The sequence below is a fragment of the Chelonia mydas genome, chromosome 6 (genome assembly GCF_015237465.2).
Source record: "Chelonia mydas isolate rCheMyd1 chromosome 6, rCheMyd1.pri.v2, whole genome shotgun sequence".
Taxonomy (NCBI): domain Eukaryota; kingdom Metazoa; phylum Chordata; order Testudines; family Cheloniidae; genus Chelonia; species Chelonia mydas.
In genome coordinates this window covers 66,335,910-66,352,753 of record NC_051246.2, presented here as the reverse complement: position 1 = coordinate 66,352,753, position 16,844 = coordinate 66,335,910, and the positions used below count along the sequence as shown (strand labels likewise).

The 16,844-nt window shown below is 44.8% G+C and overlaps 2 protein-coding genes across 3 annotated transcripts; both read left to right on the top strand.

The window, feature by feature from the left end:
- Nucleotides 1-2,045: 2,045 nt before the first annotated feature.
- Nucleotides 2,046-3,714, top strand: LOC122466311 (sodium/bile acid cotransporter-like). The gene has a single exon (XM_043549379.1). It carries the CDS (start codon nt 2,093-2,095, stop codon nt 2,516-2,518), a length of 426 nt encoding a protein of 141 aa, XP_043405314.1. The 5' UTR covers nt 2,046-2,092; the 3' UTR covers nt 2,519-3,714.
- Nucleotides 3,715-4,270: 556 nt separating this feature from the next.
- Nucleotides 4,271-15,770, top strand: SLC10A1 (solute carrier family 10 member 1). 2 transcript variants are annotated; one of them, XM_007054318.4, is made up of 5 exons: nt 4,276-4,802; nt 8,358-8,568; nt 8,666-8,844; nt 11,314-11,510; nt 13,523-15,770. In XM_007054318.4, the coding sequence occupies exons 1-5, from the start codon at nt 4,381-4,383 to the stop codon at nt 13,588-13,590; spliced, it is 1,077 nt and encodes a 358-aa protein (XP_007054380.2). In that variant the 5' UTR covers nt 4,276-4,380; the 3' UTR covers nt 13,591-15,770. The 2 variants fall into 2 exon arrangements, with proteins under 2 accessions (XP_043405313.1, XP_007054380.2); XM_043549378.1 differs by lacking the exon at nt 13,523-15,770 and having other exon boundaries at nt 4,271-4,802; nt 11,314-13,501.
- The last annotated feature ends 1,074 nt before the right edge of the window (nt 15,771-16,844 follow it).

Here is a 16,844-nt window from a genome sequence, read left to right as displayed (position 1 = left end):
CAGCAACAGGTTCTTCAAAGTAAGACACAAGACAGCCTGTACTGGAATAACCTGTCCACAGGAAAAGCTTCTTCCAAACTGCCATGAGTCAGAGGTGGGCTTAGCCCTGAAGCATAAGGGTTTATAACCCTTCTTAGGCTTCATCTACACTGTGAGGTAGGGGGTATGAGTCCCCTGCTCATGTACACATATTCTAGCTAGATTGAGGCGAGCTCGTGTGAGTATAAACAGCAGTGTAGCCACTGTAGTACGGGTAGCAGCCGCAGAGGCACAGCTTAGCCATGCCGAGTACAAAGATGCCAGACCCCTGTGGGAATGCACATGGCATGGCTAAGCTGTGCCTATGCTACCGCAGTTACGCTGCTGTTTATACTCAGGCTAGTTCAGCGAGAGCTAGCATGTGTACGCAAGCAGAGGAATCGCACCTCTAGCTCATAGCGTAGATGTAGCCTTAGAGGGAAAAAATGAATTCTTTCTAGCATAACTGGGGATGTTCTCCCTGGGTATATAAATGCCTAACTATTTTGCATCCTGCTAAGCTCTTGGCCTCAGTAGCATCTTGTGTCAATGAGTTCTACAGGCTATTTCATTTTATCAGTTTTATATTAGCTGCCTTTCATTTTCATTGACTGTGCCCTTATTCTCATCGTGTGGGAATGGCTAAGGAAGCTAGAGAGGAGTTAAGGCATTCAGTTGGAAGTCTTGGAAAGCTAGTAAATAGTGGAAGGTTTTTATTCTTGAAATCAATGGGCTCTGTTTCATGTATCAATGAATAGCCATGAGACAGAGGCTGAAATTTTGTCATGCATGAAATATTAGTCAGCCGTCAATGTGGCTATTAGAGGGGTTATTCTAGTCCTAAAAATTAGGAGAGCCAGCCAGCAGGGAGGAGTGAAGTTGGCAGAGGACGTAACACCCTCCCAGGAACCCAGGGTGTAGGATCAAGCCAGCACGGAAGGCAAGGAACAATGTGAGTGTAGGCAGAGAAATAGGGGAGTTTCTACCAGTCTTGCAGTTAGGACACAGGAATTAGAAACCTACACAGATTATAGCTTTAGGAGGAAAGAAACACTCAAAAGAGGAAGACAAGCTGTGTACTTTTGTTGGTGCCATAAGAAGAATTGATTTTAATAGCTTACCTGTGGCATACGCATCAGTCTTGTTTCTCAGCACAGTATTGGACTACAAGCTACATTTCAAAGAACTTGATGTGAGTTTAAACCTCTTCAACCCAGGATTCAATCAAATGGCAGATGTTGTGACCAATTACAAATTGACTGGGTAGTTAAATGAATAGATTGGGGAGACAAAGGTCTATCTAAACATGATGAAAATATAATGATAAATTAAAGCCCAATAGGAGTGGTCCCTGTTCTCTCATCCTTTCATTAACAAATTCAACTGGTTGACATAAAATAAGGTTCTACCGTAGGACTTTTGATTATTTAGTTGGTTGTTTTAATAGTGCTTTTTGTTGTGGTGGTGGTTGATTTTATTTTTATTGCATGGCACTATGGATCCTTGCGTTTGGTCCTGTGACACAGAGACCACATTTTCAAGACTGGGCTGCATATTTGACAACCTTGTTTGCATTTGGTGCCCAGTCACGTAATTTGTGAATGCAGAAATGCAAAAGCTGTATGTGCTCAAAAACTGCAAGTTTGTCCAGGGGCAAAACTGTAGGTTCAGATATAAAGATTTGGAGCTTGATCCCGCATTTCATTAACTCCCCTTTTATAGTGGGGTAACTCCATTCATTTAGTTCAAGTAGAGTTACACCAGCTTGAATCTGGAGTAACACAATGGTGATTCATGGCCATGGCTGAGACCCTTTTGAAAATTCAGTCAATTCAGCTGTGCTTTGAATTCCTAGGGCAGAAAGATGCAAACTATTAAAAATATGATCCCTGACAAAATAGCCTTCAGCTGCACTCAGTACTAGATGATAAGAGCTCAGGCCTGAAGAAGAGAAGGTACTGACTGCACGAAGGGGGAGTGCTGGATGTGATGTTTATGTGCACTGGATTTGTATGGTTTCAGGCTTTTGAATTAGCTTCCTTCATCACTTTGCCAACCACATCAGGAAGAAGGGATGGCTAAGCTCATAGTGACAATGAACACCACCAGAGGAGCCTATGGGAGCCCCAAATCGTGGAACCCAGAGCACACCGAGAATGCCTCCCTGCCCAACTTTACACTGCCTTTCACGTTTCGCCAACGGGCCACTGACCAAGCGCTGAATGGAATCCTCATTGTTGTCCTGGGCATTGTCATGGTGTCACTGGGGTGCACCATGCAGCTCTCCAAGATCAAGACTCACTTCTGGAAACCTAAAGGGGTGGCCATTGCTGTGGTGGCTCAGTATGGCATAATGCCTCTGACAGCGTTTGCCCTGGGAAAGCTCTTCCATTTGGGCCCTATTGAGTCTCTGGCTGTGCTCATCTGTGGCTGCTGTCCAGGTGGAAACCTCTCAAACATTTTTAGTCTGGCAGCAAAAGGAGATATGAACCTGAGGTAAGGAGAGCTCTGTACCTCACCATTGTCACTGGCCAGGCCATTTCAGTTAGGAGACTGGTCTACAGTCTAACTTAGTTCTCTCAATTCTAATGCTTCGGGCAGGAATAAATTTGGTATTGTACCCAAAGTATTTTTTGAGTACTCATCAGCTTGGTGCTAAATGCTGCTTAGTCACTATTGGTCCGGAGCAGCGCTCTGGCACCTAAAATCTAGAATAGAGCTGCACTCCAGCACTTGGGGTCACACCACCACTAAGATTTGACCTGGCTACCCCTCCATAATGCCAGCCAGAGCAGTAGCCAAGCCAAATTTCAGTGGTGGTGTGACCTGACGTACCAGGTTGCAACACCACTCAAATTTAGCCCAGCCACCAATGTTCCCTCACGTTCCCCACACGTGCACCAGTAAACTACCTCATGTGGCTGGGAGCATGACTGATGCCTGGGTTGGGCTTTCCTGCCAGAATCCACAGCAGCTCCTCTTGGCACTGGGGAAGCCTCAAACCAGAAGGGAGAGTAAGGAGCAGAGTAGGGTGGAAGGGAGCCCAGCCAGCAGCTGGGTCCCGTTCTGCCTGCTGAGCCGTCCTGCCAGAACCCACAGCAGCTAGTCGTGGTGCTGCTCTGGGAACCAGCAGGAAGTTGAGAGCCAGCCAGCAGGGAAGAGTGAAGTTGGCAGAGGACGTAACACCCTCCCAGGAACCCAGGGCGTAGGATCAAGCCAGCACGGAAGGCAAGGAACAATGTGAGTGTAGGCAGAGAAATAGGGGAGTTTCTACCAGTCTTGCAGTTAGGACACAGGAATTAGAAACCTACACAGATTATAGCTTTAGGAGGAAAGAAACAGTCAAAAGAGGAAGACAAGCTGTGTACTTTTGTTGGTGCCATAAGAAGAATTGATTTTAATAGCTTACCTGTGGCATACTCATCAGTCTTGTTTCTCAGCACAGTATTGGACTACAAGCTACATTTCAAAGAACTTGATGTGAGTTTAAACCTCTTCAACCCAGGATTCAATCAAATGGCAGATGTTGTGACCAATTACAAATTGACTGGGTAGTTAAATGAATAGATTGGGGAGACAAAGGTCTATCTAAACATGATGAAAATATAATGATAAATTAAAGCCCAATAGGAGTGGTCCCTGTTCTCTCATCCTTTCATTAACAAATTCAACTGGTTGACATAAAATAAGGTTCTACCGTAGGACTTTTGATTATTTAGTTGGTTGTTTTAATAGTGCTTTTTGTTGTGGTGGTGGTTGATTTTATTTTTATTGCATGGCACTATGGATCCTTGCGTTTGGTCCTGTGACACAGAGACCACATTTTCAAGACTGGGCTGCATATTTGACAACCTTGTTTGCATTTGGTGCCCAGTCACGTAATTTGTGAATGCAGAAATGCAAAAGCTGTATGTGCTCAAAAACTGCAAGTTTGTCCAGGGGCAAAACTGTAGGTTCAGATATAAAGATTTGGAGCTTGATCCCGCATTTCATTAACTCCCCTTTTATAGTGGGGTAACTCCATTCATTTAGTTCAAGTAGAGTTACACCAGCTTGAATCTGGAGTAACACAATGGTGATTCATGGCCATGGCTGAGACCCTTTTGAAAATTCAGTCAATTCAGCTGTGCTTTGAATTCCTAGGGCAGAAAGATGCAAACTATTAAAAATATGATCCCTGACAAAATAGCCTTCAGCTGCACTCAGTACTAGATGATAAGAGCTCAGGCCTGAAGAAGAGAAGGTACTGACTGCACGAAGGGGGAGTGCTGGATGTGATGTTTATGTGCACTGGATTTGTATGGTTTCAGGCTTTTGAATTAGCTTCCTTCATCACTTTGCCAACCACATCAGGAAGAAGGGATGGCTAAGCTCATAGTGACAATGAACACCACCAGAGGAGCCTATGGGAGCCCCAAATCGTGGAACCCAGAGCACACCGAGAATGCCTCCCTGCCCAACTTTACACTGCCTTTCACGTTTCGCCAACGGGCCACTGACCAAGCGCTGAATGGAATCCTCATTGTTGTCCTGGGCATTGTCATGGTGTCACTGGGGTGCACCATGCAGCTCTCCAAGATCAAGACTCACTTCTGGAAACCTAAAGGGGTGGCCATTGCTGTGGTGGCTCAGTATGGCATAATGCCTCTGACAGCGTTTGCCCTGGGAAAGCTCTTCCATTTGGGCCCTATTGAGTCTCTGGCTGTGCTCATCTGTGGCTGCTGTCCAGGTGGAAACCTCTCAAACATTTTTAGTCTGGCAGCAAAAGGAGATATGAACCTGAGGTAAGGAGAGCTCTGTACCTCACCATTGTCACTGGCCAGGCCATTTCAGTTAGGAGACTGGTCTACAGTCTAACTTAGTTCTCTCAATTCTAATGCTTCGGGCAGGAATAAATTTGGTATTGTACCCAAAGTATTTTTTGAGTACTCATCAGCTTGGTGCTAAATGCTGCTTAGTCACTATTGGTCCGGAGCAGCGCTCTGGCACCTAAAATCTAGAATAGAGCTGCACTCCAGCACTTGGGGTCACACCACCACTAAGATTTGACCTGGCTACCCCTCCATAATGCCAGCCAGAGCAGTAGCCAAGCCAAATTTCAGTGGTGGTGTGACCTGACGTACCAGGTTGCAACACCACTCAAATTTAGCCCAGCCACCAATGTTCCCTCACGTTCCCCACACGTGCACCAGTAAACTACCTCATGTGGCTGGGAGCATGACTGATGCCTGGGTTGGGCTTTCCTGCCAGAATCCACAGCAGCTCCTCTTGGCACTGGGGAAGCCTCAAACCAGAAGGGAGAGTAAGGAGCAGAGTAGGGTGGAAGGGAGCCCAGCCAGCAGCTGGGTCCCGTTCTGCCTGCTGAGCCGTCCTGCCAGAACCCACAGCAGCTAGTCGTGGTGCTGCTCTGGGAACCAGCAGGAAGTTGAGAGCCAGCCAGCAGGGAAGAGTGAAGTTGGCAGAGGACGTAACACCCTCCCAGGAACCCAGGGCGTAGGATCAAGCCAGCACGGAAGGCAAGGAACAATGTGAGTGTAGGCAGAGAAATAGGGGAGTTTCTACCAGTCTTGCAGTTAGGACACAGGAATTAGAAACCTACACAGATTATAGCTTTAGGAGGAAAGAAACAGTCAAAAGAGGAAGACAAGCTGTGTACTTTTGTTGGTGCCATAAGAAGAATTGATTTTAATAGCTTACCTGTGGCATACTCATCAGTCTTGTTTCTCAGCACAGTATTGGACTACAAGCTACATTTCAAAGAACTTGATGTGAGTTTAAACCTCTTCAACCCAGGATTCAATCAAATGGCAGATGTTGTGACCAATTACAAATTGACTGGGTAGTTAAATGAATAGATTGGGGAGACAAAGGTCTATCTAAACATGATGAAAATATAATGATAAATTAAAGCCCAATAGGAGTGGTCCCTGTTCTCTCATCCTTTCATTAACAAATTCAACTGGTTGACATAAAATAAGGTTCTACCGTAGGACTTTTGATTATTTAGTTGGTTGTTTTAATAGTGCTTTTTGTTGTGGTGGTGGTTGATTTTATTTTTATTGCATGGCACTATGGATCCTTGCGTTTGGTCCTGTGACACAGAGACCACATTTTCAAGACTGGGCTGCATATTTGACAACCTTGTTTGCATTTGGTGCCCAGTCACGTAATTTGTGAATGCAGAAATGCAAAAGCTGTATGTGCTCAAAAACTGCAAGTTTGTCCATGGGCAAAACTGTAGGTTCAGATATAAAGATTTGGGGCTTGATCCCGCATTTCATTAACTCCCCTTTTATAGTGGGGTAACTCCATTCATTTAGTTCAAGTAGAGTTACACCAGCTTGAATCTGGAGTAACACAATGGTGATTCATGGCCATGGCTGAGACCCTTTTGAAAATTCAGTCAATTCAGCATAAATTCACATGCCACAGAGGTTTATGAGCAAATGCTGAAATTAACTAAGGAAAAGTGGCATTTCTCCCTGTTAGCTCTCTGCTATTAAACAAAGTGTCCCATAGTGCATCTTTATCAATGTACTCATCAAAATGACAAGACTTTCTAGCAGACCTTTTTGTGCACCCTGTGATTTAGAATCCACTCAGCATAGATTTCCCATATGACGACCATGCAAGACCACCAAACAGCAAAATACTGATCTAACATTTCATGCTACTTTTCCTAAAGAGGTGATTTAGAAGCAATAGTAGGAGAGGGTCAGAAATTCAGGAGGCAAGTCACAGTAGGGAATATATCCTGTGAGGGTCATATGAAAACAGTGAAACGCTTCGTAGAATAAGCAGGAAAATACTACAAATTAAGGACAGGAGATGCAGTAGATGGCACTTCTCTCCTCAGCTTTTTTGTTTATTTTTAAGATATCATTATAGTCTGAATCCCCTTAAAACACACCAAGTTTTCAAGTTGAGAGTCACACTTCTTTCCCAGCTACCATCATAAAAATCTTATGCAGTAGATCCAATTTACCTTTCTTCTAAAAGGTTGTGATCAATTTAATAAGTGGATGTGAAATCTGAGTAAAATTCAAGACCCATGTAAAATATTCTTCTGGCATCTTAAATGCTTTATTTGAATTTTGCAGAGCATATGTTTTATAAAAGGAGTATTTTACATGTTCTGCCGACGGCCTCTTTGACTTATTACATGTGTGCTTTGCCTGTGCATTGCTACTTAGTTTAAAGTTTGATATAGGAGCTGAGCTACACATGTTTATATTAGAACAATGTGTGTATTTATTGCTAATGTGTGAAGTCTCACAATTACTGTTGCACCGATTTTCAATTAGATAAAATTTACCAGTCAAATGTTAGTTAGGTTTCGAAAATGGCTGCTTTATCTTATGGTGACATCACATGCAAGATGGATTTTGGAGATTCTCTCACGTGATAGAATTACCAACTTGAGGGAATTTCTGCGGGGCTCCTGCCCTATACAGTTTAGCACTACAGAATTACTGTTGCATCATCAGATGCATAATGGGGTTTTATACCTTTTTTTGAAGTGCCCAACATTAGCCACCGTTGAGGGCAGAATACTGGCATAAACGGTCCATTGTTTTGTTCCAGCGTGGCAATGCCTACATTCCCTTCACCATTCCAGTTATTAGTACTCTTAAGAGACCTCTTTCCATTCCATGTAAATCAAGCAAGTCTTAAGGGGCTACCCCAAATAGAAAAAGGTAAGCCCCCCCCCAAAAATGAGACAAGCATTGCCTCAGTCCAGTGGCCCTTGTCCAAGATAAAAGAGTGAAAACAACAGCAAGGGAAAGACAGCTGAACTTTTGCACTTTATGTACATGGATAACAAGAACATCCAGAGTTATAACAGTAAGTATTTAGAAACAGACCAACCCAAGACCTTTGAAGATATAAACCCTTATGTCTCAGGGGAGAGCCAAATTTCTAATTAATGGGAGTTGAGAAGAAATTTTCCCTATGGGCAGGTTATTCCATAACTGCTTATTGTGCAGTTTCTTGTACTTTCCTTTAAAGCAACTGGTACCAGTCACTGCTGGAGATAGGATACTGGACTAGCTGGACCATGATGCAGCATGGCAATTTCTATGAACCAAGATGCATACTTAGGACTACTTTTTGAGCCTAAAATAGAACTGTCCTTTAACTACTCAATCTTCCCTTACTTCCATTGCCGTAGGTCCTTTCATCACCTGGTAATGCTGAAACCTCTATGCGGGAAAGGGGAGAAATGGGAAAAGTGAGCTGAAATTGTAGATGGACGTAAGTGTCCAAGTTAGATAAAGAGAAGAATATTCCAACAAATAATTTCATTCTACTGCTATTACATTTTCCCTTCATCTCAGCATTGTGATGACCACATGCTCAACGCTCCTGGCACTTGGGCTGATGCCTCTTCTCCTGTATCTTTACTCAAGAGGGCTGTACCAGGGCAACCTAGAGGGCAAAGTGCCTTACAAGGGAATAGTCATCTCCTTGGCCATGATGCTCATTCCCTGCACCATTGGCATCTTCCTGAATGAGAAGAAGCCACAGTATGCTCGCCTCATCATCAGGGTAAGAAGTGGTAATCACCTTTCCCTAAGGGCCTCGAAACAATTTACAGACATTTTTTGTATTGTCTTCCCCAACTCCTGATCCACTTTTATTTCAGGCAGGGACGATTGTGCTGCTTGTATCATCTGTTCCAATAATCGCTCTGTTTGTGACAAGTGTTGGAAACAGTATTTTCATCATCTTCTCGCCACCCCTACTGGGAACGTCTGCCTTGATGCCTTTTATTGGTTTCCTGCTTGGCTACATGCTATCTTCATTTTTCAAGCTCAATGACAGGTGGGTCTTTCTACATCCATGTAGAGGGGCAATTACACCACCGTCCCCCTTTGGGGGGAGGGGCGAGTCTGTCTGCCTGCCTGCCCTTAGCCTCAGGGCAGTATGGCCCAATGGCCAGAGTCAGTACGCTCACGCATGTCGTCAGGGCAGTACAGCTTAGTAGTGGAGTCAATATAGTTGTCGATGTCAGGGCAGCACGGCCTAATGGCCAGAGTCAATATGGTCACCTTTGCCGTCAGGGGAGCAGAGTCAGTATGGTTGCCCTTGCCTTTAGGGCAATATGTTCTAATGGCCAGAGTCAATGGAACCCCCTCCTCAGCGGAGTCGTGTGGCCTGATGGCCAGAATCAATGTAGCTGCCCTTCTCAGCAGGGCTGAGTGGTCTAGTGGCCAGGTGGGGGAATAGGCAGCCACCAGTTGGGTAGGTAGCAGCCAGGATAGAGGGACCTGGGACCTCCAGGCTCCACTGGGTCCCAGCCCAGGGCCCTGACAGTGGCAAGTGTGATTGCCACTGAGTCAGCAGGGATCTGACCAAAACACACTGGCTCAAGATCCAGTTTGATAACCAGTCCACTGTCTAGTTCTCTATGGCTACTTCCTACCATATTCCCTGATGCTGTGGTCTAGACGTCTTTGGGGTCTCCCGGTTCCTCAGTGTGCACTGTTCCCGACAGCTCTGGCCTCCCTTAGGCGTCCACAGGTATCCAGGCGTCTGCCTGGATCTCAGTGCCTCTGGCTCCCGCCATCTGGGGTTCCAGCTGCTCCCGGGCTGGAGCCTGCGAGGTGCGTCCTTCCTTTCAGGCAGTCAGCCTAGAATGAGCTGGGCTGCTCCATTTAATACTGCAGCAGCTGTTGGAGCATGTCCAACAGGGCGAGGGGGCATGGTTTCCTCTGTCCAGAGTGTGGGGTTAACCCCTTCTTGTCCAGTGCGGGGCAAGTACACCCCATCACAATCCCTTATCACACTCACTCCTTTTTTACCTGGGAGTTCTAAGAAAGGGGATTGAGTACAAAAGAATGACACTGAAATCTTGGGAGGTGCTAAATGAGTTGCTTTCAGCATGGAGGCTCTGACGCACTCTGACAACTGAACTTTTAACATGATCTCCCAGTGCTGATGCTGAAGTCTGAGCACAGACGAGAGAAGCTGTCTACACAGATCCCACCCTCACCCCCCAAAAATATGATTTTGTAGTGATAAAATGGTGCCAGCAGCAACCCTGATATTGACACTTGTTATTTAACTACAGGATACACATGAATACACGCTGTGACACTGCAAATTACCTCTGTACCAAGTTCCCCGTAAGCTGCATGGCTGCGCAGCAGGCTATCAAGCGTCACGCAGGCGGGAAGAGGTGGCTCTCCCCCAGTCCTAGAGCTGCTGCAGTGAGAGAGGGCTGGGGGAAGTCCTCTCTTCCCGCAGCCTGCACCCCAAACCCCCCATCCCCGGCCCCACTCGAGAGCCTGCACCCCCAGCCAGAGCCCTCATCCCCCTGCACCAGCCCTGAGACCCTCACACACTCCAAACCCCTCGGCCCCACATCACCTCCATATTGGTGCACATAACAAAATTAATTCTGCACATGGATGTAAAAAATTAGAGGGAGCATTGCCTCTGTATTGTCCCTAGCGTCAATCCTTACGGGGAAGAGAGATGAGTAGAGTCTCATGGACCAATTCATTCTTTGGCCATCTTGGGTCTGCCAAAAGTGGAACCAATGGCAGAGGCAATTCTGTCAAATGGACCTGAAGACCCACCAAGTTATTTCACACAGGCCTCTGAACAAGCTGATGGATAGTTTGACTTTTGGTCACTACAGACCTGTTCATTTCAGAATTCTCAGTTACGGACAATGAAATATGAAAGAGAAAAGTCAGGATAACTCCCAAGTAGAAAGTGATGGAGACAAGGGTGAGTGAGTGCTGATAGGATGCCAAAACTCAAACAATTATTCCTATTTTGATAAGTGCCTCACATCACAAAGGGCATAACAATATTCAGCTGAAGACCCCAACACAGACTCAAAGCGAGGACCCCACTACACAACTCTGAATCATCCCTTATCATGCCTTGAGCCCATGGGTAACCCAGCCAAGATAACCCTCCTAGCACACACAAACCTCCCCTTACCTTTCCCGGGTGGCGCTCTCTCCCTCTCCTCACTTTTGAACCAGATTTTTTTTCCCTTGTGGAGGCAGCAGCTCCTGGAGAACCTCAGATTCATGACCGCCAAGCATTACTAGGCAGGATTTCCACCCATGCACACCATCTGTCACTACCTACCCTTGCACACTCCCAAAGGAGTGCTGGGCAAAGCATCTCATTTGAATTCTCAGCACTGCTCCTACTGCAGTTTCTTTTACCACAGTCAAATGCATAAACATCTGGGCACCATGTCTACTTTAAGCTGTATAGAAATGTAACCCTTCTGCAATTCACACCTGTGTTTAACTCCTTCCTGTACAGGTGCAGGCGGACAGTCTGCATGGAGACTGGTTGCCAGAATGTGCAGCTCTGCTCTACGATCCTCAAAGTGGCCTTTGCCCCTGATGTCATTGGACCCCTTTTCTTCTTCCCTTTCCTGTACATGGTATTTCAGCTTGGAGAGGGCTTTCTCCTGATACTGGCCTTCAGGGTTCATGAAAAGCTAAAGAAACCAAACGGCAAGTGTAGTATAACCAAAACCTCTCTCCTGTTCCTACATGCTTTTCATCTCAAAGTAGTGTATAAACCATACCCTGGTATCACTGCCCCCCATCACTGAACTGCTGCTATCTCTGGGGTGGAACTCAGTTGCTGTGTAACAGGACACAGCAAAACGAAACTCAGCAGCTAGAAGTGAAAAATAGCCTCTCCATATAATACTGCATAGGGAATTGAGGATACTAGGGGCCACAACTTCTGATATCAAAAGTTTAGTAGTGTGAGATACTGACTATGCAACCCACCAACGGTCACAGCTTTCCGGAGGGTCCTGTGCTTCAGTGTGCAGGCACACCTCAAAAGCAGGGAATCTGTATTGACACAACTCTAAGGAGAAGAATATCATGTCCATTTGAAACAGAGAGGAAAATGAGGTAGACAGCAGCCTGACACATCTTGAGTATCACTACACGTTGTTGAGTGAGGGGCGGGAAAGGAACAGGCCCCCCCATATGCAAGTCACATAAGTCATGTCATTAGAAGGTAAATGCTGGGAGCAGCTCACTAGACATTTCCTATGTGAAATTTCTGCATAGAAATTAGAGGCTCCAAGACTGGAAGCTTTGTAGTGTGGGATAAGAAGATTTTCACCTTCATATTTTGTTACCCAGCCCTGGCCAGTAACATCATACTCATTACCATCTGACAACTGTCAGGTCACTGTGACAGGGTGCAACTCTTGCGTGCACCCCTTTGTGGTACAACATGGTCCGATGACTGCTCTGCCTCAGTTTCCCACATACATACTATGGCCTATCCAACCATAGTATCAGCCAGCCCTCCAGCCAAGTGACCTCAAAGCATCCAGCCCCTTCCAGGAAAAGGGATCGTTCAAAAACAAAGTTTCAAAAGATACAAAACAAAGGTATCATCTGCCCAGCTAGGCTCTACCAGTGCTGTAATTGCCAGCCATCGCACGCTAGCTCCGCATCTCTCAAATAGTTCAGTTTCATAAGTGCAGCAAATGTGGATACCTGAGCCCAAGACTGGCCTTTAACCCTTTCTAGCACAGGATGGGACAGTCTCACCCTATCACAGTGGCCTACAAACATGAGTTGATTGTGTCACTGAAGTTCTTAATGAACATGAGTTCATTTACCTCTACCAGATGCTGCTCTTCTGGACCAATATACAATAGTTTAGGATAGAAAGTGAAGAATGCTTAATCCAAATGAGTGGATTGCTTTTTGGTGAGGTTGCAGACAAGTATTGCAGCTGAGAGGGGAGACTGGCTGGATGTATAAGCAAATTCGGCAGCTGCCTTTGTGGTTAAAAAAAAAAAAAAAAAGGTAGGCCAGTTTCATAGCAATCAGGACAGCTGTTCTAGTCCAGTACTACTGCAGCTCTCTCTCTGGGCTTCAGCTGGGGAACAGCTTCAAACCCCATTGAGCCTTACAAGCAGGGGCTGCTTGGGAAAGTCACTCAAGCAGAACATCTAGCAGCCATCTTAGGCCTGCCCCTGCCCTAGCCAGCTGGCTCCATCTACTTTGGTAGGCAGAGCAGAGGTTGATTTGCACCTCGGAGTGCAGTAGTGGTGGTTTGTCATATTTTGTAAATGCAGCTAGTTTGCTGATAGACACTTTCTTTTAAATGGAAAAGCAGTGTGCACTGGAAACATACAAAAAGGTGACATTTTTCACTTACTGTTAAATGGACTCTTTTCTAAAAATTCCATGCAAATCAAAGTCTGGTTCATGAAGTGACTTGAAACAAAACAGCTGCAGGTTTTTTTTTTTTTTTTTGGGGGGGGGGGGGGGGGGGGAAGAGCAGGGGGTTGCCACTTTTATTTTGCACAGCTCTGTCCCTTGAGCTTTTTTGAGATCTAAAGAGGGCCAGGCATTGCTCAGTGCAGTATAGGAATCCCTGCATTACAGCAACCATTCATCTTTCCTGCAGCATCACCTTCCAGTGATACGGGTTAGGGACAATGTGGTCTCATATGACTTTTTTTTTCTCCCCACCTCTTCTTTAGATACAGCAAAAATGATCTATACAGCTGTGGATGATCTTGCACAAGAAACAAATCACCCAGGCCCCTAAGAAACACCAGCAAAATAGGGGGATACTACAGAAGCACCACACCTCAGATACAACCTGGAGCATTGGTGGGTGTATTTTCTGCACCTGGTTTGCTGAACTCCAGCAGTTTTGCATGAAATGTTGATTTTAAAACAAAGGGGTGAGCAGATCTTCTCACAGGCCCACTTCTACCCCCACTAGATGTTCTCAAGAAAGGGCACCAAGCACCACAGGCTATAGTTTGAGACTCATTGGACTAACCAATTTTTGGTCATCTACAAAACATTCATATTTTGGCTGATGATAAAATGGTGCAGTCCATCCCAGTGAGCTCTCTCCCAGTTTCCCACGAGCTCTGTGCCAGACACCTTGGAACTAACAGCATGACAGCTTATTATTGATTGCTACCATTAATGCAGCCAGACCCATTCTTTTGAGTTGTTTTTCTGTTCACACAGTTTTGCTGGCAAGCATTAGAGGGGGAGGCAAAAGCCTTTCAGAAGTTCAAGCTAATTTCTCTCATTAGAATCTAAAAGAATTTTCTCATAACAGGATCGACAAATGAAAAGTGACCACATGTACAGTTTAGGAGTCCTTTACTATCAATCACAGGCACTCCCCTTTACCCCAGCAGTTTTGTACATCTAAAGTCCCCAAACCATAGGCCTTGAAGTCCCAAAACATGACCTGTAGCCAACTTTAGCTTGTCTATAATTTAACATGGGGAGGTTTCTAAGATACTTATAAGGCTGACCCTAGTGTCTGACTGCCTCATACACTTAAGAGCTATTATCCACATCTTATAAATGGAGAACCGAGGCACACAGAGGCTGTGACTTGCCCAAAAATCACACTATCAGAGTAAGAAACTGAATCTGGGTCTGCCTCATCCTAAGCTAGTACCCTAACCGCTGGCATTAACTAAGCCACAAGGCCAGTCAGTAACAAAGCAGCATTAGAACTCAGAAGCTCCAGGCTCCCAGTTCTGTGCTCACACTAGTGGTTCACCGTACCTCAAAGTAAAATAATTTAAGAACATTGAGCATATTAAAAAACCACCATTGAATAAAGCCACAAACTTTTGACTTACAATTGCTGTAGTTTTGCTACATTATGTAAATTAGATGTAGGCCTTAGGCTCCTGGCAAGAGGCCAATAGTCATTGGTGATGTAAAGATGAGAACTCTTTTTGCACGCTTAGTGCGATTCAGACCCCATTGAAGTGAATCAGAGCCTTTCCACTGATTTCCATTATGCTGGTACCCATCATGGTCATAAAGCTCTTTAGAAGCAAGTATGTTTAGCCACTGACCATTTATTCAATGGCTATCTCACTTGCATTCCAAAGACCTTTATCCCTTACACTGCTGGATAAAGCTTTCCAAAATGCAGCAATTGCATATGGGTAATGTTCCTTTAATAGCTAGAATATCCTCGGATGCAGAGTTTAAAGATTTCACTGTAAGTCTGCCAACCCCCACCGTTCAAAACCCCTCCCACAAAGCATGGGATTGCCTTAAAATATGGTGTCGTTTTTCAGCAGCACAATTCCCTCTACATTGTCCCGGCCTCTACTTAGCTCCTCCATGACGTCTCATGGTGGGCCACCATCTTCCTTGAGGGCAGACTGATTTCAGCCCCTTGGAAACAGTGTTTACTGTCTTCACTGGTAGCAGCCTGACTGTGACCAGCTGGGTCTTTAACACCACTCACATTAGCAGCGGCCATATTAGTGAAGAAATAAGCTTCATAGAAGCAAAAACAGAATCAGTCAGGAAAACCCTTATAAAACACTACATATACCTTGGGAGCAGAGGCATAATAAGGCCTGACAGAAGCCTGCTGTGGATTTTAAGAGTCTGTTCTGTTAACATAAGTGTAAGCATAAGTAGAACTATGTATGTTTAAGTGTAAAAAATTGCAGTGTAATCATGTTTGCAAGACCAAGAAAAAAGTGACTAAAAAGCTAGAAGGCCAGTTTGAACTAACACTAAATCTGTACTGAGAAGAAAGTTAACATGGAAATGAGAAACTAATACATATGCATAAGAGATAACAAGTTTATGTAACAAAAGGTAGTTTAAAGCTGTATAGTCTAGTGCTGGAAGCAACAGACCAGGTCATCCCACTGAGCTTCCCATTTGTAATTGACTGCTACTTGCTGAGTGTTTGCCTTAATAAAGATTAGACTCACCTGCCAAGTGACTCCAAAGCCAATAATATATTGCAAGACTTGAAATAACATTGTGAACTGGAAGAAGTTGCACATGGCCACCACTTGTACCCCAAACAAAAAGCCAACCAAAAGTAGAAAACAAAGTCTGCCTCACATTGAATTGATAATTTAAAGGGACAGGGCATTTTCAGTGCCAAATATCCAACTCCTTGCAACAAGAACTAAGCGTACTTAAGGTATGACTTGTTTTAAAGCATAAGGCAAGTCCTGTTTTTGCACAGACCAGAATTTTAACGGCAACAAATCTGTGACCACCTAGAACGGTCACTGACCTGTGGACACATAAAATGGCAATGGTAGCAATGACAGAACTCTGATCCAGAACCTACAACTGGAACTGGTTAGCAGTACATAGCCTCTATTACATGCAATTGAGCGGTTAGGACAAGTTGCATACAACCATTTACCAGAACATATTTCCCCAGAACGTCCTATATTATGTTTCAGAGTAACAGCCGTGTTAGTCTGTATCCGCAAAAAGAAAAGGAGTACTTGTGGCACCTTAGAGACTAACCAATTTGAGCATGAGCTTTCGTGAGCTACAGCTCACGCTCAAATAAATTGGTTAGTCTCTAAAGTGCCACAAGTACTCCTTTTCTATATTGTTATGATCCATAACTACCTGCCATTATTTCTGGTATTGGGCACTCTGATAATTGTTAGAAAACAAAAATTCACAAATCACTTGAGTTTAAAGACCTCAGCCTACTTGGCAAGTTGTTAAGTTACTACAGCTTTCAAGGCCATGCCAAAGTGCTCTGCTACTGCTGAGACCCTAACCCACAATGAAATATTACCCAGAGATTTCATGTCAGCTAACAACCTGAGGTTTTATGAAATCTACAGTGCTCTGGAAAAGGCTCCCAGTTTCTGATCAATACCACAATTCCTCAGTGAGCTCCACCTCCCTATCCTAAAACAAGGCCCCGACTACGTCAAGAACTGCTCCTGCTTCCTACCAGCTTTTTAAGTACTGGGGCATGTAAATAATGCAATATACTACAAGTACCCCCATTTTAAAGTGTTTCCCTGTAATCAA

Coding starts and splice junctions, on each gene's coding strand:
- SLC10A1 (XM_043549378.1), top strand. CDS start 4,381: ATGGCTAAGCTCATAGTGACAATGAACACCACCAGAGGAGCCTATGGG. Junction 4,803..8,357: donor AAAGGAGATATGAACCTGAG/GTAAGGAGAGCT, acceptor CCTTCATCTCAG/CATTGTGATGACCACATGCT. Junction 8,569..8,665: donor ATGCTCGCCTCATCATCAGG/GTAAGAAGTGGT, acceptor CTTTTATTTCAG/GCAGGGACGATTGTGCTGCT.
- LOC122466311 (XM_043549379.1), top strand. CDS start 2,093: ATGGCTAAGCTCATAGTGACAATGAACACCACCAGAGGAGCCTATGGG.